At 39.4% G+C, this 25031-nt stretch overlaps 2 protein-coding genes across 2 annotated transcripts in view; one reads left to right on the top strand and one right to left on the bottom strand.

Moving 5' to 3' along the window:
- Window positions 1-396: 396 nt before the first annotated feature.
- LOC307132164 (5-hydroxytryptamine receptor 2A-like) lies at window positions 397-1791 on the top strand (the record flags this gene model as incomplete). The annotated part of the gene is made up of 2 exons (XM_079826331.1): window positions 397-1338; window positions 1606-1791. The coding sequence occupies 2 exons, from the start codon at window positions 397-399 to the stop codon at window positions 1789-1791; spliced, it is 1128 nt and encodes a 375-aa protein (XP_079682457.1).
- A 1173-nt stretch (window positions 1792-2964) lies between these two features.
- kcnd3 (potassium voltage-gated channel, Shal-related subfamily, member 3) overlaps window positions 2965-25031 on the bottom strand; it is a 136409-nt gene continuing 114342 nt past the window's right edge. The window contains exons 4-7 of the mRNA XM_079826991.1: window positions 23146-23244; window positions 15519-15611; window positions 8328-8572; window positions 2965-6642 (exon numbers count right to left, since the gene is read on the bottom strand). Coding sequence (XP_079683117.1) covers window positions 6438-6642; window positions 8328-8572; window positions 15519-15611; window positions 23146-23244 — 642 coding nt within the window. The 3' untranslated portion in view covers window positions 2965-6437. The remainder of the gene's footprint in view (window positions 6643-8327; window positions 8573-15518; window positions 15612-23145; window positions 23245-25031) is intronic.

The raw sequence follows: 25031 nt of genomic DNA on the forward strand, positions 1-25031 counted from the left end.
AAACAGACAGGTTGATAATTAAGCAGTCAGTGAGTTTCTAGAGGCTTTTTTTCTTCTCACAACATCATTTCGACTCAAATTAATATTCAATTGTTTGTTTGTTTGTTGGTGTATTTATTCATTTAGTTAGTAGCCGTGTAATGAGGAGAATAATTGCGAAAACTCTTTGAGAGTAATAATAGCCAGACCTTGACCTAAAAACCCTTTGCTTCAATGCCCTTGTGCAAAGTGTTGCTTTATGAAATAATTGCTGGTCCACTTGAAAATCAAGGTCAGTTAGGATGATGGGGGGAAATAGGAGTGAGGTGGGGGAATCAGAAGGGTCTTAAACTCATTCAACCGCCAAACGGCACACACGCAGGACAGTCAGACATGTTCAACATGCAGGTTTATGCGATGGGAAATATAACACCTAATGTGAGTAGGCCTACAACACACGGCAATGAGCCATCCAGCACACGCTTTCTGATCTTTAATTCCTTTCTCCTCAGCTTGACATTTTTATTGGGAACCTCAGGAAACGTGCTGGTTTTCTGCGCTGTTCTTGGAAGCAAAAATCTGCAGACATCCAACAACACGCTGCTTCTGAATTTATCCACCGTGGCTCTTCTCAGATGTTCTATAGATTCTCCAGTGTTTTTAGTGTCTTTAATCGTAGGAGACTCGGTTGGGCTCTTTCCGTGTAGCCTGCTGCAGTTCACGTTCTCTTTGTGCAGCGGTGTGCAGTTTCTGACGCTCGTGCTCATAAGCGTGGAGAGATTCTTGGCCATCGGCTTTCCCTTCAAGAAGAGGAACGAGAAAATAGGACTCTGGATTTTGTTTATCTGGGTTTGTGGGCTTTTTATCGCAGTTCTGTCGCTGACAATGTGCGATTATTCCTGTTATGTGATGTGCCAGCATTTACAAAGATCACCGGGGTCACGCATGGACCCCTTTAGTGTGTACGTGCTGCTTCCCGTCTGGGGTTTATCTCTGATTCTGATGATCATTCACTATTGCCTAATCTTTTCTGTTGTGAGACAGCATACCAACAAAATAACTGACACAGGTGTGCAGTTTAAACCTTACTTTAGAAGACACCTCCCTAGATGGGACCGTTTGGCCCCTTCAGCAACCCTCTCCTCAGATCCGTTCGCACCAGCAGGGAATCAGCACGCGGCACCACGCATTGCTGGCGCGGTGTGTATTCTGACTCCAGCAGCCCGCGAGCTGGGAAAGAAGAGGTTGGAGGGCCGCGTGGCGAAGAGGTTCGGCTACGTCATCATCACGGCCACTGTGTTCTGGGCTCCGCTGTTTGTTATCCTCGTGCTGATGTCGGAGGACTGCAGACGGAATCAAGTGAGAAGTCAATTTATCTGATATTAGATTGGAGAGAGCCCTGGAAATTTTGAGAACACTCAAAATAGCTATTTCTTTGTTTGTTTATTTTGAAAATGAATAAAATGTTTAAGATAACAGATAGCCGACATTTTGTTTTCTTTTTATTTAAGTTTTGACTGGAATTGTTTAGCTCATAATATAATTTACATTAAGAAATGACTGACCCCCCCAAAAAATCCCTTTGTTAAGAAATTATGGATTTGTGTGTGTGTTTGTGTTTTGTAGCACTGGCTGCTGCGCGAGCTGCGCACGTGTGCGCTGGTTGTGACGTGTGTCCCGGCAGCAGTGGAGCCGCTCATTTACACGCTTCTTCACAGACATCTGCGTTCACAAATCCACAAACTACTCCCGAACACACTCTTTAATAACAGCCTAACAGCGATAGGCCTCCTTGATTGGAAACGTTCCTAAACGCTCGACGGTAAAGTAATGGTTTTTTTGTGATGCGGATGTTTAATAGGCTATTATTTCACGTGCATATTTAACGACGACAGAGGTCATTAGTTGATGTAAATTCAAGTGTCATGATAAAACTAACATTTTAATATTTTGAAAGTACATGATGTTAAGCACTACGTAATATTTGTGGCTTTTTATCAACATTTCTAGTGTTTAACAAAGGCAAGATACATGGAACTCTATGGCATCTAGGCCTATGCTCTTAAAGGGATAGTTCACCCAAAAATTGAATTGTATTTCAATTACTCATCTTTATGTCGTTCCAAACCTGTATGACTTTCTAATATTCTGTGGAAAAGATCATATATTTTGAGAAAATGATCGGCAAGTCAATAAAACTGTTTGGATACCAACATTCTTCAAAATATCTTCTTTTATATTCCACTGAAGAAAGTCATGCAGGTTTGGAATGACATGAGGGAGAGAAACAAATTTCCATTTTGGGGGGGAACTGTCTCTTTAAGGTACAGTTTTACAAGGCTTGATAACTTCAACACAATCATGTAAATCATATGTAAACAAATATTTCAATTAATCTGCTATGAATCAAAGCATGCTGTAATCTGCATTGTAAAATGTTAGTCAGTATATTAGGTAAATATAGATAGATTTAGACAAAAATATTAGTCGCTTAAAGGTTTTTACTAATGGGATTTCACAAGTCCACAGATTTACCTACCCATAATGTATAGGTCCAGGATAGAAGGTAATTTTATCGTAACATGTTTTTTGTCTACATAAATAAACAAAAATGCACTTGATGTCGCCACATCTGCATGTGGCTGATGTGACGAAAAGAGACAATTGGAATTGTTGCAAGTCATATTGTGCTTTAAATGATGGATGATTATTTTCATATAGAATGATGTCTTGTGAGAAGCAAATTATATGTTTGAGGTGCTCAGATAAAGAGTAGGACGGTTTAAGAATATTTAAGGTTTCCTTTTCAGCTGCAGCTTGTTTCTGCATCCTGTCCGACTGAATATCTATTAAATCGTGGTGTCATATCTATACTTTATTTCAGCTCCAAAATATTGTTAAGAGTTCATGTGATTTCATCATTATACTGCCGTCAGATCACGGTTCAGCATGGTCAGAGGGACTGAATAAACAGCAGATGGATTTGTGGCAGATACAATTCATTTATCAGGCGTTTCACAACTGTGACACAAGACAAGATCATAAATAATATTTAACATCTGACAGTGAACAGGAATCTGCTGAATAGAACAACATGACTATCTCAAAAAAACCAAAGCGAAGAGAGTAAAAGAGTTAAACAAGCACAGACACACAGAGGAAGAAAGAAGACCCTCGACAGGTATGCAGATGCGCACATACAGATCTCCACTTGGTAATATATTCAAAACAACCAGTTCTGAATGGACTGCACAAATGAATGATTACAAAGCTGTTAGGATTCTAGATTCACTTCTATTACATTGATGGTTTTGTAGTGTCCCCTGCTGGGCTGGACGGAAAGACAAAGCGAAAGAAAGCATCTCGAACACATTACTGCTCGCCGTTTGACCACAGGTGATCCAATACTCAACATTTATTATCTTAAAATTTAGAATATATTGGCCACACCTTTCTCTTCGGATGAATTAAACATGAGATAATTTCCATATTTCCCATCTATTATGTACACTCATGTAAATCACAAAGATCATTTGGGACCATAAAAAGAGGATCATTAGAGGTTTGTTATGGATTGTATGTACAACAAACAGGATAGTCATCATATGAACACATCAAAGAACATTTTGGTAAGATTTTCACAAGAATGGTGTGGGTCGGATACCCTGATATTCCTAAATATCACAATGTGCTTTTTCCCTGTAATACTGCTGTCATGTCTTTTCACGTTTGTGTAACTGGACATCCACTTCAGCTTAAAAGTTCAAGTATAGGTTATTTATCTGTTATGCAGTTATTAAATCAGATTTTTGTTTCCTTTCTGGAAAATATGGCTTATTATTATTATTATTATCTAAAAAGGGGCCAAAACCAAGATTAAATGTGTTGATATGAGGTTTAGTGTGTGTTTCATTGCACTGAACACTAAAACTCAGTGGCCCTGGAGCAATAACGTCCTGAGGGGAGGGGGTCACTTCCTATGTATGCTGGTGTAAGAGGCACAAGTGAGTGGGGTTTAAGGCAGGGCCGTAACCACCATAGACATTGAGGGGGACAAGCCCCCCCCCGAATAATTAGAAATGGCCAAATTGTCCCACCCAATATTTGATATTCTTGATGCTGGCCTGTTGTACTCCCATTACACACCGCTCTGTTTGTTGCTAGGATGACAAAAGTAAAATGTAAATTTTTTTAGGTTGGTCTGCCTCAGCGGTCTAACAGACTGAGTGAGATGGCCAATCAAATCAAAGAAGGCGGGGCTTAAGCGACACTTTAGTTATAGCAGTGAAAGAGTGCGTCGTAAAATGTAAGTAGCTAAACATTTAATATTTGACAACTGTTTTACGATAAAAACGTTCAGCGTCCAACAGTAATATCAAGTGATGCAAACTACGTGACATTTTTTATGAAATGTCACCATTTTGAATTGAAAATATGACATAATTTATGTAAATCATAACTTAATTTGACGTGACAAGAAACGTTTTACATTTTTACATATTAGGCAGATGAAAATAAGAGCGAATGTGTGCATATTTAAAGCTGCAGTCCATAACTTTTTGCGCTCTAGCGATTAATAAACAGAACTGTATGCGTCTTGCGGAAGAACATTGCAGCCGGAGCTACTTCTCTCTGTTTATGTCTATGGCGAGTCACGCAGGGACCGTGCTCCTCCGCAGCGGATCCTACCAGACCGGTCTGAAATAGTCCCAATATAAACACTTATTATAAGTGTACCAAAATGATTCAGGGTGAGACAAAAACACGGTTTGGGAAATGGATTCATGTTGTACACTCTCATTATATAATTTTTGTAATTCTTGAACACAAAAAAAGTTACGGACAGTAGCTTTAAAAGTTTACTTCATAACTAAAATAGAACTGGAACTTTTACCATTCTAATTTCTTTTTCTTTATTTCATTAAATCCCTTTTAATCCTTGAATAATTGAATTCCTTTAAATAAACCAATAAAACCAATACCCCTCCCCAATGCAACCCCCCCAAAAAACAAACTTTGGTCCCCCCAATGTCTAAGACATGGTTACGGCCTTGGTTTAAGGGGATGGGTGGGGTTTAGAGTCCTGGGATGGCGATTATGGTACAAAAGGCAGAGCTCAGGGGGACATGTGGTGGATTGCTGGCAGTTTTGATAGGATTGGAAACTGTAAACAACACAGACGACGTCTTTCCACTACTTGATAACAAATTTGAATCTCATTGGCAGTGCCATTCTCCTGAACATGGCTGACAAAAAAAAACACAGAGACAAAGACAGAAAAGGAGGGAGTTTAGAAGGAGAAAAGAGGTGGAGAATATCTCTAATTGGTTTGTACGGTTGACGGTTTCTCCTCTCACAGCAACATATGACCGAAAATCTAGAGTTAACGCAAACATTCACTGTTAATGAAAAAAACACAAACATCAAAAGTTTCCTACCCATGTAGTTTTACGCAAACTAGACACATTTTTTTTAAATACCCATTGAGCGATAATGACAATAACACTTAGATCAGAACAACTACAGGAAGCAGGTCAGCAGTGGACAGAGGAAAGGGGCTGGGCAGACATAAAAGGGCGGGGTGGACGAAAAGGGGCGGGGTAGGCAGCTGCTCTGGTTTCGCCAAACAATGGCTAAATATTACAAAATATTCTATCAACAATATTCACAGTTAAACCAAGGCTTGATACACATTGTAAATCACAAAATCTCAGCGATGCCTTGTGCTTGTAGTCACAGAGTTTTTAAAAACACTTTCATGATTCGTTCTCTCTTTTTTTTGGTTCTATATTACATAGTAATGCTTGATAGGTCACAGCTAACGTTACAAAGTCGGCTCAACGTTTTGGACTCGGGGAGAGACAGTGGCTTAAAGAAGAAGGAAACTCTCTTCCCCCTGAGAGGCACGAACTGTGTGAGAGGCTGAAAGTTTGAGGGACGATTCAATAATTCACACACGCAGAAACATTCAAGTTAGACCTAACTCTGACCAAATATTCCCAAAAATAAAAACGTAGCAAGGTCTAAGAAACACTGTCGCCTTCAGATGTTCTCTTATCCTTTAGGAATTACTCTAGATCAAAACAACATAATTGGGATGAAGGAAGCCGAGGCTTTGAGAGGCTGTCTGCGATGTTGGAACAGATTAACGGACAGATAATAAACAAACAAAACAAAACGCTTGACCTCTTGCCTCCATTTCAAAAACAGCATGACCCAACATAAAACTAAGAGGAAAAAGAGGAGGAAATGTTTTATGCACAGTGACACTGCAGTGACACCCTCATCTTTATCAGTCCTGATGGAGAGTGATTGAATACTCATGGTCGTCCTTTCTCTCTCATTTACACAGACGTTGTTGTTCTTCTATTTCTTTTAGAGAGTCTGAGTCAGTGCACTCCTTCTCCCACTAGGGGGCAGGCTACTCATCAGTTTCTCTTCCTGAGTTCTGTTTTCTCCTACAGCGCTGAGATTTTCACCACATCAGAGCCAGGGTTCGGAAGAGGCGGAGCGTCTGGGTTCGGAGGGGGCGGAGCGTCGGGACTGGCTCGAGAGTTGTTTGAGGGAGGGGTTGGGATACTGATGATTGCCGTGGTAACCAGTCCACTGCTCTTGCAGTTCAGACTCCCTGATTCATCCGACATCAGATTGAGACTGGAACGACTGAGACGGAGAGAAAGAGACAGAGGTCTTAGAACTCGCTTGTTTATTTATTACTCTACTAAGGCTACCTTCATAGATAGCATACATTCTAAACATACAAATGAATACAATTATTTTTGTTTTGCCTTATTTGATAGAAATTAGATCTTGCTTGGAAATGACATGTGATATTTACCTTTTAATCCCCATGTTCTGTTGAAATTGACTATACACCTACTTTTTATGTTTGGAGTCCCATGATGCCCTAATAATACTGTTAAAATGGTTTATGTTTATTTATTTATTTATTTTTGTATAAATTGTTATATATTTTACATTTAGTAATTCAGATTTTTATAATGGATTTGTAGCCTGACGTCGTCATACTCAGATTCTAGTCAGAATATGAGTCTGATACTGCTCCATTGGGCTGTGATTATGGGGGCGTGTTTCAACCGAACCAGGAAAGAAAATGCCTCAGCACACAATTGGATAGACCTACAACCAATCAGAGCAACGGAGTAAGTGACGTGTCGAGCGACGCATAGTTGTCAACAGAAATCAACTGCACGCACACTGGAAGAATTAGAAGAAGAAGATGAGTGTAAACCAAGCGGCAACCTCCCACAGTTTCTCTTGAAGCCAATACGGAAGTGACTTAAACTGCAATTCATCGACTGGCCACTAGGGACAGGCTCCAGAAGGAAGCAGAATCTCATTGAGCCCCATGTTAAAATGCCTAACTTTACAGCATAAAAAAAACATGTTTACAGTCTGGTACAATTTGTGGTTTTGGTCTATATGGCTAATTTTGCCCTTCATGACAACTGTGAGGGGGGTGAATTTTTTTATAACTCATTCATTTACATTATACAAAGCCTTAAAGTTCTGCATAATTAAGGGTGTGGCCACTTTGAGTGACAGGTAGATAGCCATTTGACAGCTGTCTGTTAGTCATCACGTCACCTCAGCTCCACCCATGTCCCACCTCTTTGCCCATTTTATATTATCTGGGAGTGATGCGCGATGACGCGCTGACAAGATGGCAACGGCCAGCTCGTCCCTACTATACGCTTCAAAACTGCTCTTCAGAATCCTATGGGTGACGTCACGGACACTACGTCCATATTTTTTTTTGTGTAAACGATCTTTGCCGGCGTTGTAAAAAGAATTTAAGGATACACGGAGTGTATCTTATTTTTGAGAGAAATAGTAAAGTTGAATGCACATACGAACAAGTTCTCCGTTTAGGATTAGAACGAATTCAACTCAAGCACTCTTTGGTGACGTGGATGGTCACGTTACTGTTGATCATCTGTCCATCATCGTATAAAGCCTGCTTTGACAATTTGATTGGTCCGAACAGCTCTGGTTAGAGCATAGTTGCTCCACAACGGATCAAGACCAGACTGAACTTCCCAACCTCAAATGTTGTGGGCGGGGCTAAGTTCTGCTGGCATCCAGGCTAATGGATTTGCATAGTCGTGACATAGTAAACAATCAAATCTAAAGCATTTTAACAGTTTTTTTTTGTGCGAGAAGCCACTTCACTTGGATACAGTTACGTCACACTAGAACTAGAAGAAGACTATCGCAGCTTCTGTTTCATGCCGACTTTTTTCTAACAGCTGTCATGTGACCTTCATATCAATAGAAATCAACCCTTAGGACATGTGTATGGGTCTTTATGAGGAAGGCGTGCTAACCTGGTATTGAGAGGTTGCTGTTCCCCACAATGGATGTGTAAGGCGCTAAGCTCCTGTAGGTTGTGCGTGTGTGAGTGTGTGTGTGTGGCATTGAGAGCCTGGATGTTCTTCTTGGTTCTCCGAGAGCAGCAGGTGCCTGTGACGCCTTCTTCACTGGAGAGAGATGGACTCTGCGATGGGAAGTTCTGCAGTGCTGTCTGCAGGTACCCCTGTTCATACAGACGCTCGTCCACAAACTCATGATTCTGTTTACAGAAACACAAAGATTATTTCACTGAGTTCACTCGTTTCTAATGTTTTATTTACATAAGCCTTTTTTTGTAATTGCCTTTACTTCAAAGCCTTATATGTGCATTTTAATGTTTGCATAGAGAATATGAAACAGCATTTGGTGCATAACTTCTGTAATGTAACAAATGAGAAAAAAAAATCTGAATCAAATCAATTCCTTCATTTTTATGTCAGTTATACATTGCATAAGACGAGTTCGGGGATGTAATTCAATTCATCTGTAAAAGGGAATATTCTCTGTGGTTAATATGGACTTGATTTGATTGGGGAGGGGTGAAATATTATTAGTTAATATACATATATTTTCATGTCCTCGTCTTGTTTACATCACTGCTAAGAAAGGACATTGCTGGAATGGCAATGTTTTGATCAAATATATATATATTTTTTTACCAGACTCGATAATACGCAGAACAACACTACGCATTTTGTATGTCGTACCCACTGATCTCTATATAGATCAGTGGTCGTGCCTCCTTTTGAACATCAATATACCCCTTTAACTCTTTCCCCACCAGCGTTTTTGAAAAAAGTTGCCAGCCAGCGCCAGCATTTTTGATAATTTTCACAAAATAATCATGGCCCCCAAAATATTTTTGATGTATGAATATCTGAACACCTGAATATGTGAACATACATAGATGCACTATATCAAAAGAAAGAATCGAAAAGAAAAACATGTTTTATTCTAGCTTCATGCTTTCCTTTTTTTTATCAACACTTGAATGTAGGTAAGTTTCATAAAGAAGTAACATTTGAGCAAAAAGCTGAGAAATCGTGTTTATGTCTGAATCGGATTCAGAACGATGATCAAAACAGAGAGGGAGTAGATCAAGTCCATCAACACCCCCAATGCTTCACAGTCCTCATCCTGGATCAACATTTCATTCTGTAAGATTAGGCCGTTTTGATATGCTGTTTAATGTTGATGATCTCGTTATTTGAAATGTGTATCTGCTTACATATGATATCGCTTGTTTCTGCTTCTTCACGTGTCTTTTGATCAGGATATTCTGTACTCGTTCAGAGGATGCGTAATAGCGCCCTCTACTGTATAAGGCCCTGATCAGACAGAACACGTCTTTCCGGTTTGAAAGTGTGCACTGCCTTTTTTTGGACGCTTTTCAATTTAGGAAAGAGCAGTGCGCTGCGGTTTGTCTGATCGGGGCCTAACAGTGAAAACACGGAAAGCCGGAAAGAGTTATTTATTATTTGTATGGCATTTTGCTTGGATCTACTGTGTTTAATAACAATAATGGCTGTTTATTGCAGAAATAAGTTTAAGAAAGTAAAAAAAAAAAAAACATTTCATAGTTTTTTTTATATAGGCCGATTTTATGTCGCTTTTACGTAACTACTGCGGCATCACATCGGGCCCCACCCGCACCGAAATATAATGGGACAGAAATATCGCTCATGGGGTAAATATCCGAGAAAGGAGGAAGTGTGATTTTTGGAAGTTGAAAAACATTGGATTATACATGACAAAGCTCTCAAGTTCAACAAAGAAAGGCTAAAAAGTGTCTGGAGAAGCACCGCGCATGGACATGCAAGGTCCTTTACGCTGTGCAGTTTATGTGCGTGCAAAAGAGCAGCTAACGAACAAATTTAATTGTTCTGATTGGCTGTGTTTGGTTTTGTCACGTCCCAGTTTTGCATTTGTTGTTTGTCGCTGGAAGCTTGTTGCCTCACGCTTGGTGTTATTAGAATAAGATGCGCTGATGAATCGTACATAAGACGGCAGATTCATTAACATTAACAAATGGGGTATATTTTGTTGACTTTAACGTGAAAGCAATTGAATGAAATCTTTTCAAAATGATTCAGTGTTTCAAAGCATGCAAAACATTGCAAGCTTCGGCACCTGCTGATAAAAACGACCCAATCAGAGCGGTTGGCTGTGCGGCGTAGTGTGGGGCCGGAGTCGGTGTGAGGGAAAACAGTCCATTCCCCCAGACTGGTGTTAACCCAGTATAGCCTATATAGAATCACTTCTGCTGCTTGACAGAGCAAGATATATAGAAAAAATGAGCCGTATTGGGTCGGATTGGATGTACAGTATCTGCGACTGGAAAAACGACCCAATGCAATGGCCAGAGGTGTCATTTTCTCGTCAAAATGCATGCTGCTCCCCCAAATATCATACGACATGCCTATACATAAACCACTGTCTTTCGATGAAGACGTTTATTCAGTGTTCCTGAATTTAATTGATTTAATGTATGCATTACATACATTTAACGTTTACAGAAACACATGATCATAAAACTTGTCTTGTGCTATGAAAAGTTTTTTTTTTTATATGCCGTGTGCAATGCAAAGGGCGTTTGTTCATGTATTTGTTTGGGCTAGAATATGAATATGAAATGTGCCGAGTTTAATGTCAAACGTTATTTTACCGCAGTGCCACGTTTAACAAACATTTGTCAAAAACCTAAAATCCAGTTAGCCTATATGATGAGATGTTTGGCATCAATGACACGGGTTTAGATTTAGACAACCGTCAGTTTTTTGTTGTCTTGTAGCTTTATCTGTTATTTATTCGTTTTTCTTGTTAGTACAGCCATGCACGAATGAATTAGTTCAGCGTTTCGTTTACATTTTACAAAGCAAATTTAGAGTTGACATGTCAGTTTTACAATACTATTAAATTACTGACAATAGTAAAGTTTTTTGCTTTTTTATAGCAACCGTCTTAATCGAAAGACTGGATGATTTATGAAGTAGGATTTATGTCGTGTAATATTTGGGGGAGCAACATGTATTCTGATGAGAAAACGACGTTAATGCGACTACATCAGCTTGTAAGCTTGAAGCACAAACATGAGCCCGGCCCGTCCCTTAAAGGTTCCATGGCATGAAACTTTCATTTTATGAGATTTTTCAACATTAATATGAGTTCCCCTAGCCTGAATATTGTCCCCAAGTGGCTAGAAATTTTGATCGGTGTAAACTAGGGATGCACCGAATATTCGGCCACCGAAAATTTTCGGCCGAAAATGCCCCAAAAGTGCATTTTCGGTTTTCGGCCGAAATACTTTTATCACCGAAACAACATGGCCGAAATGTTGTGATGACGCAAACAGAAAACGCGACCTGCACGTGCTTGTCTGAAGCAACATGTCTGCGGTGTGGACGTGTTTCAGTATATCTGAGAAACACCCACGTCTGCTCCATGCACAAGCACTGACAGCGAGAGCTCAGAGCTGTTCATGTTCTCGATGAGAAGAGGACCAGACTTCACTGTGAAACCCAACGCAATCTTTAACAGTGGGCATGTTTTAAGCGCGGAACACACTTCAATCTGGCGGCAGCGCGCGCGCGTGAACGCGATCATCTGTGAGCGCGATCGATCATCTCTTCCTAAAGAATAAACATGAATGAACATCTAAGGTGTGTTGAGGATGCATTACAACTTACTGTCATGTGTATTGTATGTGGTGTAATCGCTCAATCAGTGTTTCAACGGCGGAAAGACCTCAATATAACTGCTGTAAACTAAACAGTCATGTAGCCTTTCATTTACCTCAGGCACCTCAGTGTCCACAGCTGTGAGTTCACTAGAGAAATCAGCTCTTTCACTAAATATATGACCTATATTAGCCGTTATATTCATTATATTCTACTTAACCTGTTAATGATATCTTGATTATTTCATGTATGTTTAAATAAAATGACAGACACTGTGTATAAATGATTATATTTCAACAACGAATTGGATAAAAAACTATTTTATAATTAGATTTAGAAGTTATTGCAAAAACTGCCTTATGTGAAGTGTACATGTTTGTGTACGATGTTATTTGAGTGTTGATTATTAGACCTAAAAATACATAGCAACTGAATTTAGGCTAATAGTTTGGGCTCTGTTGTTAACCTTTAATATTAATGTGCAAGTAAGGGCTCCCTATATAGTTTAGAGCAATATATTCAATAAACTTTTAGGTATAATTTAATTCATTTAAGGACAGACTTTTTTTTTTTCAGTTAACCAATAAAAATAAATAAAAAGCCATGTTGTAAAACTGCTGTACCGAACCGTCAGTTTTGTGTTTTCTACACCCCTATTCTACAGTTAACATATGGGCTATGGCAGTCTTTGCTTTGATACACTATTATGTTAAAGGCCTACAGAGAAAATAAATGTATCTTTAAGCAGTTGCACTTGTTCTGAATGCACTTTCTTGTAGTAGTCCTACAGAGAACAATTTTAAATGAACTAGACCTAAATGCACTTTGTTTTTATGAGAGAACATTTAATTTAAAAACCTTTCTGTAGGCCTGTACATTATTATTTAATGTACAAATGAGTGGGGTCAAGTTAAACATTTTAGTTTGAATTTTATTTTATACTGTGCATTGTTGCAATGTGCTAAATAAATATTGGCATAACTTGTAATTGATTTATTCTTTGAAACTTTAATATTAATGTATGCAATTGCAATGCCTTGATTTTAGCAAAGTTAGTACACAGTCATAGCCATAAATGCAATGGTACTAATATTTGGCATAATTTCTTTCGGTGTTTCGGTTTTCGGCTTTCGGCCTTGGTTTCCTCTTTTTCGGTTTTCGGTTTCGGCCAAGAATTTTCATTTCGGTGCATCCCTAGTGTAAACCGAGTTCTGGGTGTCTTTCTCTGCCTTTGAGAAAATGACAGCCCAGATGAGCTGATCTTGAATTTTCCTGTTATGAGGTCATAACAGGAACGGTTACCTCCCTTTCCTCCGCCCAGAGAATTTGGCACACCCATGCCAGCGCCATATTTGTTTGTCCTCGAGAGATCATGGCTTGTGAATGAGTGAATGCTGGCAGTTTCTCAGTGTTTGGATGTACAAATGAAAACTGAAGTCTTTTTTCAGTTCCTTCTGATCTGTGATCAGTGATTTCTGATGTGTAGCAAATTATTCAAGTTCACACAGAACTTTATTATTCGTTCTGCGTCTTCTCTCTCTCCCGACAGAACGGTGTTTTCGTGTTTTCTATCTTTTGAGTCAGTGTTTTTGTACATCCTCGTTGCGTCTATCTGTTCTAAAATGTGCATATAGTCGTGAGTTTCTGCTCAATATCGGCAGAGTCACATCTTTAGAGATAAACCTCACGCACGCCAAAGCTCGGGCTGCACTGACCGGTCGACCTTCAACATCACGACCCCCAGTACTGCATCTCGCCCACAGCGGAGGCGCCATGTGCGGCGCGAGATTAAGCAGAAGGGGGGTAAACACGGGGTATCTGGGCTAGGCTAGCCAGCTATCCCCACAATAAACTGGATTACATTCGATTACTGCGCTGTGTACTCACTTTTCATATGATAGGTAAATATCTAAAAATAATGCTAGAATCAACACTTACTCGTAACTCGTTCATCTCGACAGCTGTAATGGTACATTACATGTGTTACAAAGTTGGTAGAATAAGGAGGAAGACGGGCTCGGCGTGACTGGGACTCGTGTTTATTCAGAACTCTCAGATACAAACAAAATAAACTTGCGCTGACAGCGCTCTCACAACTCACAATATAACTTTGTTAGCAATCGCTCCTTCTCTGGTCCATTTGTGATGTCCGGTTCGCGAACTAATAGTTCTTTTGAACCGGTTCTTTTTAGTAAACCGGTCGAACCAGTTCACCAAATCGGACTGAATCGTTCTAAACGGTTCGCGTCTCGAGTCAGCGCTGATCCATCATTTACTAAAGTTACTAACTTTCTGAAATGAGTGACAGTCCCTCCGACTAGAAATAAACTAATAACCTGAAGTATATAAGCTAGTAACTACAAAAGTTCACTGAACTGAGACGTGCTGAGAGAACTGATGAGAAGTGACATCCGTCTCTCTAGCAGGCTTGTGCCTTGTAGACCTCGTTAAACCACGCCCCCTCAGCCAATCACAACAGTGGCCGTTTTTACTGAAGTCTCACAGCAGACACGCCCCTTGAAACAGGGCCTTCAGCCAGAGGGCAAACATCAGTATAGAAAAAATGCCTTTTATTTCTAAATTATGACATTTTATGATGTAAAAACCATACTAACAATATAAGTACACCTCAGAATACATTATAAAATAAAATAAAAAATCCATGCCATGGGACCGTTAATGAAATAAAGAAGACTTTTGAATGTTTTGTACATTAATAACCTCACACACTATATGATAACCTGTGTGAAAACTGCTTTAATGAGAAGTTGACAGCTTTTTGACGCAGTTCGAGTCCCGTGACACGTATGACTATACTGGCGTTTCTGTTAAACAAACTTTTGCAATTGCAGAAAAAGAAATCTCTAATTTTTTTAATCTTTACAATAATACCAGCATCATGTAGTGCAAATGTTTAAGTGTAATAGACGTATTGCACAGGCTTTCGGAATTGACAATCATAATCATTACAAAAAGTAAAGATAAAGCGTCTAACAAGGTCTACGCGAGTTCATTCGAATGGCTTGTTTTCCCCCATGGCATTAACGGATGTGACGTTTTTGTGGGCGTTCCCAATAATGCCGACCAAGTCAATAATTACACCCTTTACAAAGCATTCGCAAATGTTTTCATGAAAGTGTATCTATTAGATGTAATCTACAAAATTCAATTCCATTTAAATATTAAGGTTCTGTAAAATTTGTGTTGTTTTATTAATGTGTATAGTGCTTGTTTTGCGTGGCAGGGCTTGGCAAACTAGTCCAATTAGAAATAATTAACTATCTTTCTTTTTAACTTATCATTTTTGTATTGTACATGTATTAATCCATGGTGGAAACACCTGTCGGAACTTTGAAACTTTCAAAACAGAATGACGAAGCCTTGTTTGCAGAGTTTGATAGATCCTCTGAACTGTGGTTTCGATACAAAAGATTTGTAAAGTTTAATGAAGCAGTGTTTGGAAAGTGCCCATCACTACTTCAAACTGACCGTAGTCTTCTCTAGGCAGTGCAGAAGATGGTGATGTTGACTCTCCAGCAGAGATGTGGTCTTTTTCAGTTGCTGGTCATCCTCTAAGGAGCCCTGCAGAAACACACACAGACATTGATTTTTAAGGAATCGTCAGATTATATGCATGAATAATGAAGTGGAGAGAGGGACAGAGTGTGTGTTGTTTGGCTCAGTACCTGTGGTGAAAGTTTCATCTTGTAATAGGGGAGCTGCTGTTGTGTAAGAGTGCGAGGGAGAGACATGGAGAGTGGTTTACTGCTTTTGGAAGGAACTTCATCCATAACAGAGCAGCACAATATATCATCCATAACTTTAAATAAACAAAGCCTGAGAGAAAGGAAGGACGAGGGGCCTCAGAGGATTGAGTGTGAATCAGAGTGATTCCACTTTCCTGTTTCACAAACCCTTTGGTACGGTTACTAAAACTCCACATATCTGTCTCTTTTATTCTAGCACTTTTGCCTGGGAGCTTGTGCTCACACACTGGGCCCTCCGGCTGAACGCACATACACTGCTCCACATTTTCGCCATTTCCACAACGTCTTAACACAACGCGAGCACCAAAATAACATGAGTGAGTCAGTCAGTGATGTGTAGGAGGAGAGAGAGACAGAAGAAAAAGAAAGATATTGATAGAAATGAAGAGAGAGCAAAATTAGGCATTTTACAGTTACAAACCCTGAGTGCTCTTATTTTGAGCAGACTGCATGTTTGCATGTGAACTGTGTGGGATTTATGAGCTATTCAGACAGGCTAACCTAGAGCCAGCTTTTCTATTTGATGCAAGTCAGACCATTCTTGCGTGAATCGCATTAAGAAACCTCAAATTAACCCTAAAATCAAAGGACTGCTTATTATAAGTATACTTTGCATAAGGAAAATGAAACCTATTTTTAAGACCATTACAAATTTTTCCATTGTGACATTTCCATGACAATTTTTCACGGTTTTCAGTGTTCTTGTGATTCACCCTCCAAGGCCTCTTTTTTTCTAGAGGAAACATTAAGATGTGTATTTTAACCCTCCTTTTTTATGTTGCTCCTTTTTAAAAAAATTAAAACTAGTAATATTTTGAAAATAATTACTTATTTCTTTCCCAAACTTTAAAAAAAATCCCTTGATCTGATCAAACCTTAGTAGCAGACATTTACAGATATTGTTGATAGATGCCTCATTCCACCGCTCCAGACATGTCAGTGCGCCCGCCATCTTGCAACGGTTAGCATGTCTTCACTCACAGTACAGACTGATCTCATGAAATAGCGTATGTATGACACGCCAATTCGCTATGCCATTTTGGCGTGCTATCAAGACGCATAATCGGTTTTAAGTGTGTTTATCAACGCCGTTTCATTCTATCCCCCTACACTGCTCCTACCCCTAAACCTACCCATCACACACACACACACATACACACACACACTGCCCCTGCCCCTAAACCTACCCATCACAAGAAACATTCTGCATTTTTACATTTTCTAAAAAACATCATTTAGTATGTTTATAAATCCATTTACATTCACGCGGAATCACACGGCGTACACATACACGCAGAATCACACGGCGTAGACATACACGCGGAGATGATGGTTCGTTCCGGCGTACACTGATTGTGAAATCGCTGGGATTTAAATTCCCGAAGAAATGGGATAACCTTTCACAGGTAAGAATGTGTTGGTTTGTGTTTTTATATTTATTAACTCAATATTACACGTTTTTACTGTTGTACTATTAATGTTTTTACTTTTACTAGGGTAACCTTCTAATGTTGTGTCAGCGAATGCTTTCGTCTTGTTGTATTGTATTGTGTTCGTTCAGCAAAATCATCTGCTAAAATCTGTTTCATAGGCTATATAGATATTCATACATGTGTCTAACTACGGTTGCAGACACTAGCCCCACACTTCAATCCCGGTAAATTGCTGGGAAAACAAAAATACGCTGTTCACACAAGCAACGCGGTTCTGGCCTTTTACCGGTAAGAGACCATTCAGCAGCAAAATACTGGTAAATTCTGTGATGTCAGTCATCTTTAAAAGCTGCGCCATTTGCCCGTATGAGAAGAAGCGCTTTAGTTTCACTATCTGTTCAACTTGAGCATATTTTGATGTCTGAATGACAGGCATAACGGATGACCAAACGGAACGGGTGTTTGCCCTTAAAAACACGAGACACGCATATTAGGGATGGGTACCGAAACCCAGTATTAAATGAGCCCCGGTGCTAAATGATGAAAGACCGCAGTATCGATAAACTCCGACGCTATCGGTTCTGCTGTCGGTACTGGAGAAATGAAGAAAATACACTTACTATTCATAATTGATATATAGACGTTGTCTTGCAAATTCTATATCTGCCAGCCATTTCTATATGAGATAATATTAAACCATTTTTCTGTGATGCATTTTTGCTATTTGCAATTCAGGAGAGAGAGAGAACATGACACGACAATCCCAGTTAAATGAGTGACGGTGGCCAGGAGAAGTAAACAAAAGTTTAGTCTGGTTACACTTTACGGCTGTGATATTAATATAATTTTATTTTCGAGGATTACTTCCAAGAATTATAAAAAATAATATTTGAGGTAAAACTATTATAAACTAGCCGTGTTCTGTCAGAATCTGTTATTGTTGTAAAAGGAAGTGTCTACTGTTGATAAATGCAGGACGTGTTTGATAATAAAAAGAGCTATTAAATGCACAATAATCCACGGTTTCCTTTGTTATAGATATTTTACTTTTCATATTATAAAGCAGTGTTATGTTCTTAATTACAACCCCAAATCAGAAAAAGTTGGGACAGTATGGAAAATGCAAAAAAAAAAAAAAAAAAAAAGAAGTGATTTCTACATTTACTAATAATATGAACACAAAATATTTCATGTTTTGTCTGGTCAACTTCATGTCATTTGTAAATATGCAACCTTTCCTGTCATTCAGACCTGCAACACATTTCAAAAAAAGTTGGGACAGTAAAGCATTTACCACTTTGTAATGTTGCCATTCCTTTTCACAACACTTAAAAGACATTTAGGGACTGATGACACCAAGTGATGAAGTGTTTCAGGTGTAATTTTGTCCCATTCTTCCTGCAAACAAGTCTTAAGGTGGGCAACAGTACATTGTCGCATTTTGCGCTTCAAAATGCGCCACACATTCTCTATTGGAGACAGTTCGGGACTGCAGGCAGGCCAGTCAAGTACACGTACCCTCTTCCTCCGCAGCCAGGACTTTGTAATGTGTGCAGAATGTGGTTTTGCATTGTCTTGTTGAAATATGGACGTCCATGCATATTTCAACAAGACAATGCAAAACCACATTCTGCACACATTACAAAGGAAAAGATGTCTTCTTGAAGGCAGCATATTATGCTCCAAAATCTCTATGTACTTTTCAGCATTAATGGTGCCTTCACAGAAGTGCAAGTTACCTTTGCCAAGGGCACTGACACAACCCCATACCATGACAGACCCTGGCTTTTGGACTTGTTGCTGGTAACAGTCTGGATGATCCTTTTCTTCTTTGGTCCGGAGCACACGGCGTCCATTCCTCCCAAAAAATACCTCAAATACTGATTCATCTGATTCAACCCCATACCATGACAGACCCTGGCTTTTGGACTTGTTGCTGGTAACAGTCTGGATGATCCTTTTCTTCTTTGGTCCGGAGCACACGGCGTCCATTCCTCCCAAAAAATACCTCAAATACTGATTCATCTGACCACAGTACACGTTTCCACTGTGTGATGGTCCATCCCAGATGCCTCCGACCCCAGAGAAGTCGACGGCGCTTCTGGACACTGTTAACATAGGGCTTCCTTTTGGCACAGTACAGTTTTAACTGGCATTTGTGGATGTAACTACGTATTGTGGTGTCTTGACAAAGAGTGCCAAAGTAGTCCTGAGCCCATGTGGTGATATCGCTTATAGATGAATGACGATTCTTGATGCAGTGACGCCTGAGGGATCGGAGATCAAGGTTGTTCAGGTTAGGCTTGCGCCCTTGTCCTTTACGCACTGAAATTCCTCCAGATTCCTTGAATCTTTTAATTGTGTTATGCACTGTTGAATGTGAAATATCCAAATCTCTTCCTATCTTTCTTTGAGGAACATTGTTTTTAAACATTTCAATAATTTTCTCACGTATTTGTTGGCAAACTGGCGATCCTTGGCCCATCTTTACTCCTAAAGGATTAGACCTTTCTTGGATGCTGCTTTTGTACCAAATCATAATTACAATCACCTGTTGACATCACCTGTTTCAAATCACATCATTATTTAACCATTTTACCTCATTACTAGCCCTAAATTGCTCCTGTCCCAACTTTTTTTGAAATGTGTTGCAAGTCTGAATGACAGGAAAGGATGCATATTTACAAATGACATGAAGTTGACCAGACAAAACATGAAATATTTTGTGTTCATATTGTCTGCAATGAAATACAAGTCAAAGTAAATTTAGAAATCACTTCTTTTTTTTTTTATTTGCGTTTTCCATACTGTCCCAACTTTTTCTGATTTGGGGTTGTAGTTTTTCTTAATTACAATAATACATAACAAAAAGAACCGATAAGAATACCGTTAAAGTACCGGATCGATAAGAAGTATCGGTATCGGTTAACCTTAACGATATCCATCCCCACGCATAATACTGTCAACAGCGTGGAGTAATCACGTCATCTCCGTAAGAATTTAGGATTGGCCCAAAGCAGTCGTCTTACGTCTGCGCGTTTTGACTTCATACGTGAATATACCATAATCTTCATTCTTTAATTTACCGTTTTTTTGTTTTTTTTAAGGTCCTGTTCACACATGATGTTACCGGTAATTTGCCAGTAAAGACTGTATGTGTGAAAGGGGCTGATGTCAACTTGCTCCCGACTGTTCACAGACCACTCCAATGTGGCGAATGGCTTATGTAGGCCTATAGCGGACCATTGAAACTGTCGCTAATGAGGCATATATATATATATATATATATATATACAGTGAGGAAAATAAGTATTTGAACACCCTGCTATTTTGCAAGTTCTCCCACTAAGAAATCATGGAGGGGTCTGAAATTGTCATCGTAGGTGCATGTCCACTGTGAGAGACATAATCTAAAAAAAAAAAAATCCATAAATCACAATGTATGGTTTTTTAACTATTTATTTGTATGATACAGCTGCAAATAAGTATTTGAACACCTGAGAAAATCAATGTTAATATTTGGTACAGTAGTCTTTGTTTGCAATTACAGAGGTCAAACGTTTCCTGTAGTTTTTCACCAGGTTTGCACACACTGCAGGAGGGATTTTGACCCACTCCCCCACACAGATCTTCTCTAGATCAGTCAGGTTTCTGGCCTGTCGCTGAGAAACACGGAGTTTGAGCTCCTTCCAAAGATTCTCTATTGGGTTTAGGTCTGGAGACTGGCTAGGCCACGCCAGAACCTTGATATGCTTCTTACAGAGCCACTCCTTGGTTATCCTGGCTGTGTGCTTCGGGTCATTGTCATGTTGGAAGACCCAGCCTCGACCCATCTTCAATGCTCTAACTGAGGGAAGGAGGTTGTTCCCCAAAATCTCGCAATACATGGCCCCGGTCATCCTCTCCTTAATACAGTGCAGTCGCCCGGTCCCATGTGCAGAAAAACACCCCCAAAGCATGATGCTACCACCCCCATACTTCACAGTAGGGATGGTGTTCTTGGGATGGTACTCATCATTCTTCTTCCTCCAAACACGTTTAGTGGAATTATGACCAAAAAGTTCTATTTTGGTCTCATCTGACCACATGACTTTCTCCCATGACTCCTCTGGATCATCCAAATGGTCATTGGCAAACTTAAGACGCGCCTGGACATGTGCTGATTTAAGCAGGGGAACCTTCCGTGCCATGTATGATTTCAAAACAAAAAGTCTTAGTGTATTACCAACAGTAACCTTGGAAACGGTGGTCCCAGCTCTTTTTAGGTCATTGACCAGCTCCTCCCGTGTAGTTCTGGGCTGATTTCTCACCTTTCTTAGGATCATTGAGACCCCACAAGGTTAGATCTTGCATGGAGCCCCAGTCTGAGGGAGATTGACAGTCATGTTTAGCTTCTTCCATTCTCTAATGATTGCTCCAACAGTGGAGCTTTTTTCACCAAGCTGCTTGGCAATTTCCCCGTAGCCCTTTCCAGCCTTGTGGAGGTGTAAAATTTTGTCTCTAGTGTCTTTGGACAGCTCTTTGGTCTTGGCCATGTTAGTAGTTGGATTCTTACTGATTGTATGGGGTGGACAGGTGTCTTTATGCAGCTAACGACCTCAAACAGGTGCATCTAATTTAGGATAATAAATGGAGTGGAAGTGGACATTTTAAAGGCAGACTAACAGGTCTTTGAGGGTCAGAATTCTAGCTGATAGACAGGTGTTCAAATGCTTATTTGCAGCTGTATCATACGAATAAATAGTTAAAAAATCATACATTGTGATTTCTGGATTTTTTTTAATAGATTATGTCTCTCACAGTGGACATGCACCTACGATGACAATTTCAGACCCCTCCATGATTTCTAAGTGGGAGAACTTGCAAAATAGCAGGGTGTTCAAAAACTCATTTTCCTCACTGTATATATATATGGTTGATACTTCATTGGATCCCAGTAAAAAATACGTTGTAGAAAAGTAAAAGACTGGAGTGGCTGGAATATCAGAGAATCATGTAAAAATATATTTCTTTATATTTCAAATAAATGCCGTTCTTTTCAACTTTCTGTTCATCACAGAATTCTGAAGAAAATGCAGCTGTCATCCAAGCAGCACAACTGTTTTCAAATTTCATCGATAATAATGGCCACCAAATCAGCATTTTCCGATGATTTCTGAAGAATCATGTGACACTGAAGACTGAAGTATTATATTCAGTATTAAGTATATTTATTTACTTTTAAGTACAGTGTATTCAGTACTATATTCAGTGTGTGTATATGTATATGTCTTGAGGTCTGACGACAGAACATAAGGAACATAAGAACATATTGTCAGGTTCCCGTCTGCTTCACTCACTGGACCTCTCTGAGTATATTCTGTAAAAAAAGCTGTGGAGTGGCCTGCAATCTGTCTCTGTACTCACTGGTCAATCTCACATCAGCGTGTTCATCAGTGTTCCCCATTCAGAATCTGTTTTATTTTTCCAGGAAGACATTTTAGCCTCAAACAACTGCAGTAAAAGAGACCAGCTCTCTCTTTCTACCTAATGAGGGTGTTTAGCAACACATTAAGACGTTTTCACATCAGTTCATCACTCTGTCCCGATAAATTGGATGTTACTGAGTTAATTGAGCTGATGTTTGTGCAAATATGCAAACATGAAAATCTCATAATCGCTCTTAAGTGCTGAAGATCGGATCACCGCATGTGAATCTCTAATAAAAACCTTTAAAGCAAAACAACACTTTTACCTCGGCACTAAAGCACTGCCTGATAGATCTTGTTGAAAACCATGCATAATGTATGTCAAATGACAAGGGAGCCAAACAAAATATGGGGGGAAAATTAGCTTGAATGTTTGTTTTCTTGTATTTGTGAAACTATATATGTATGTGTGTGTGTGTGTGTGTGTGTGTGTGTGTGTGTTTCTTACCGTTAGCTCCATTGATTGGTTGAGTCCATTTCTTTTGCTATGCAGGAAGGCGCTAGAGCTGCCACTCTTGGAAATTCTCATTCGGGCCAGTCGGGCTTTCTGTCAACACATACACACACAGGGGAAGTTACAACTCAGTCTACCAGTGCTTTTCCATCACAAGGGTCTGAGTCTCAATCTGATCCCTGTTGAAAGAGCAATTCAGATCAAAGTACTTTAAGAAACAAAATGGATTTTCACATAGATTGCTGTCCGTCATGACATGATGAAAAATGCAAGTGCCTTCAAAAACTACTGAACCAATCCGAACAACCCTGATAGCTACGCAGTGAAAATGTGCACAGATCAGGGTTGCTTGTGCACACTACAAAGCATAAAAGAATGATAATTTAGAGAAACGCAGCTGTGTAATGGTTAATTACAGTAAACGTCTTGTGTAATGCTGAATTACGATTAGCGCAGCTGTGTAACAATAAATGATGGAGCAGCGGTTCACATTCCCTCAGTCTATGTCGTTTTTATAGGCACAGCATGGATGATGGGTGGAAACCAGCAGTCGAATCCTCTGTGGAACGTCAAATTTTAATATTTACAATGAATAAGAGTATTTTAATCTTCTCAGATCCAGAGGCATCAAATGATCTGATTTGTGCTCTCATTCTCTCATCATAGAAAACTGACGCTTTCTCATACTTTGCTTCCCTTAAGACTTATTGACATGATAAAAAGAGTTTACATTTGCAAAGCATTAATAAACATTATGCATACACTAGATTTGTATATTTTCTTGAACATGTTACATTGTGGGTGGTCGTCAGGGTGTTGCTATGTGGTCACTATAAGGCTGCGTTTACACTGCAAGTCTTAATGCACAGATCCTATCTTTTGACCATATCCAATGATTTTTTTTTTGTTGGCCCGCCTGTTTACATTCACTTTAGACACTACTGGTATCCGATATCTGTGTTTACATTATTAAATGGCTGTATTATTATAATTATTTATATAATTCATGTCTGGCAGCCATGATTATTTGCCAGCATGGACAAGATAACAACTGTCCAGACAGGAAAATGACGGTAATTTTCATTTGTTATTTTATTTATAAAACTCACAGGGCAGAGGTTGAAATTTCTTTCTTTTATAAAATTTCCACCTCAATAAAAACGCTCGGAACGAGTCCATACAAGGACATCTGCTTCATAATACAATATTAAAAACCAATATTTGTGGGCAAGCGTGTCGCCCTCGCCTTGTGGTGGTTTGGAATTCAAAGGGGAAATGGGATATATGTGTTTAGACATAGGTCGGATGTCCAGATATCGGATATGTATCTGATTTAAAACGTTTGGAAATGGCTTAGATCCGATGTGAAAAAATCTAATCTTATGTGGATTGTTGTGTTTACACGTGTGCAACAAATTCTGATGTGTGATTCTGATGTTTTTTTGTGCCAGTGTAAACGCAGCCTAGATTTTTCTGAGTGTTTTTTTTTCTTTCTTTTTATTTCCTGTAACTTGAGTATTTGTGTTTTAATAATCTCGTTTAGTAGTGTTTTCATTCTCTCATATACACAGAGGCTTTTGTGTGGCCTCTGTCAGGTGTGTAATAGGACCATGTAGGTTGATTTTCTTGTTCATGGAGTTTGTCACCTTCACGCACAAAGTAAAAAGCGTTCATGGTTTGGACTGTTAATAGCACAGCTAAATGCTGGAGATCAGCTCCATGCGTATAACAGCCAAACACTGGGGGGGAAGAACCGTGTTTTGCACGTCCACATGAATAACACCACTTCTCGTCCACTGTTGGGGGTCATTGGCAAACCCTCCACAATTGATGTAGACCAAATGGCTCTTTCTTGGATGCGGATTCTTCGACTGCATTTC

The sequence above is a fragment of the Gobio gobio genome, assembly GCF_949357685.1.
Source record: "Gobio gobio genome assembly, chromosome: 10".
In the NCBI taxonomy this organism is placed as follows: Eukaryota; Metazoa; Chordata; class Actinopteri; order Cypriniformes; family Gobionidae; genus Gobio; species Gobio gobio.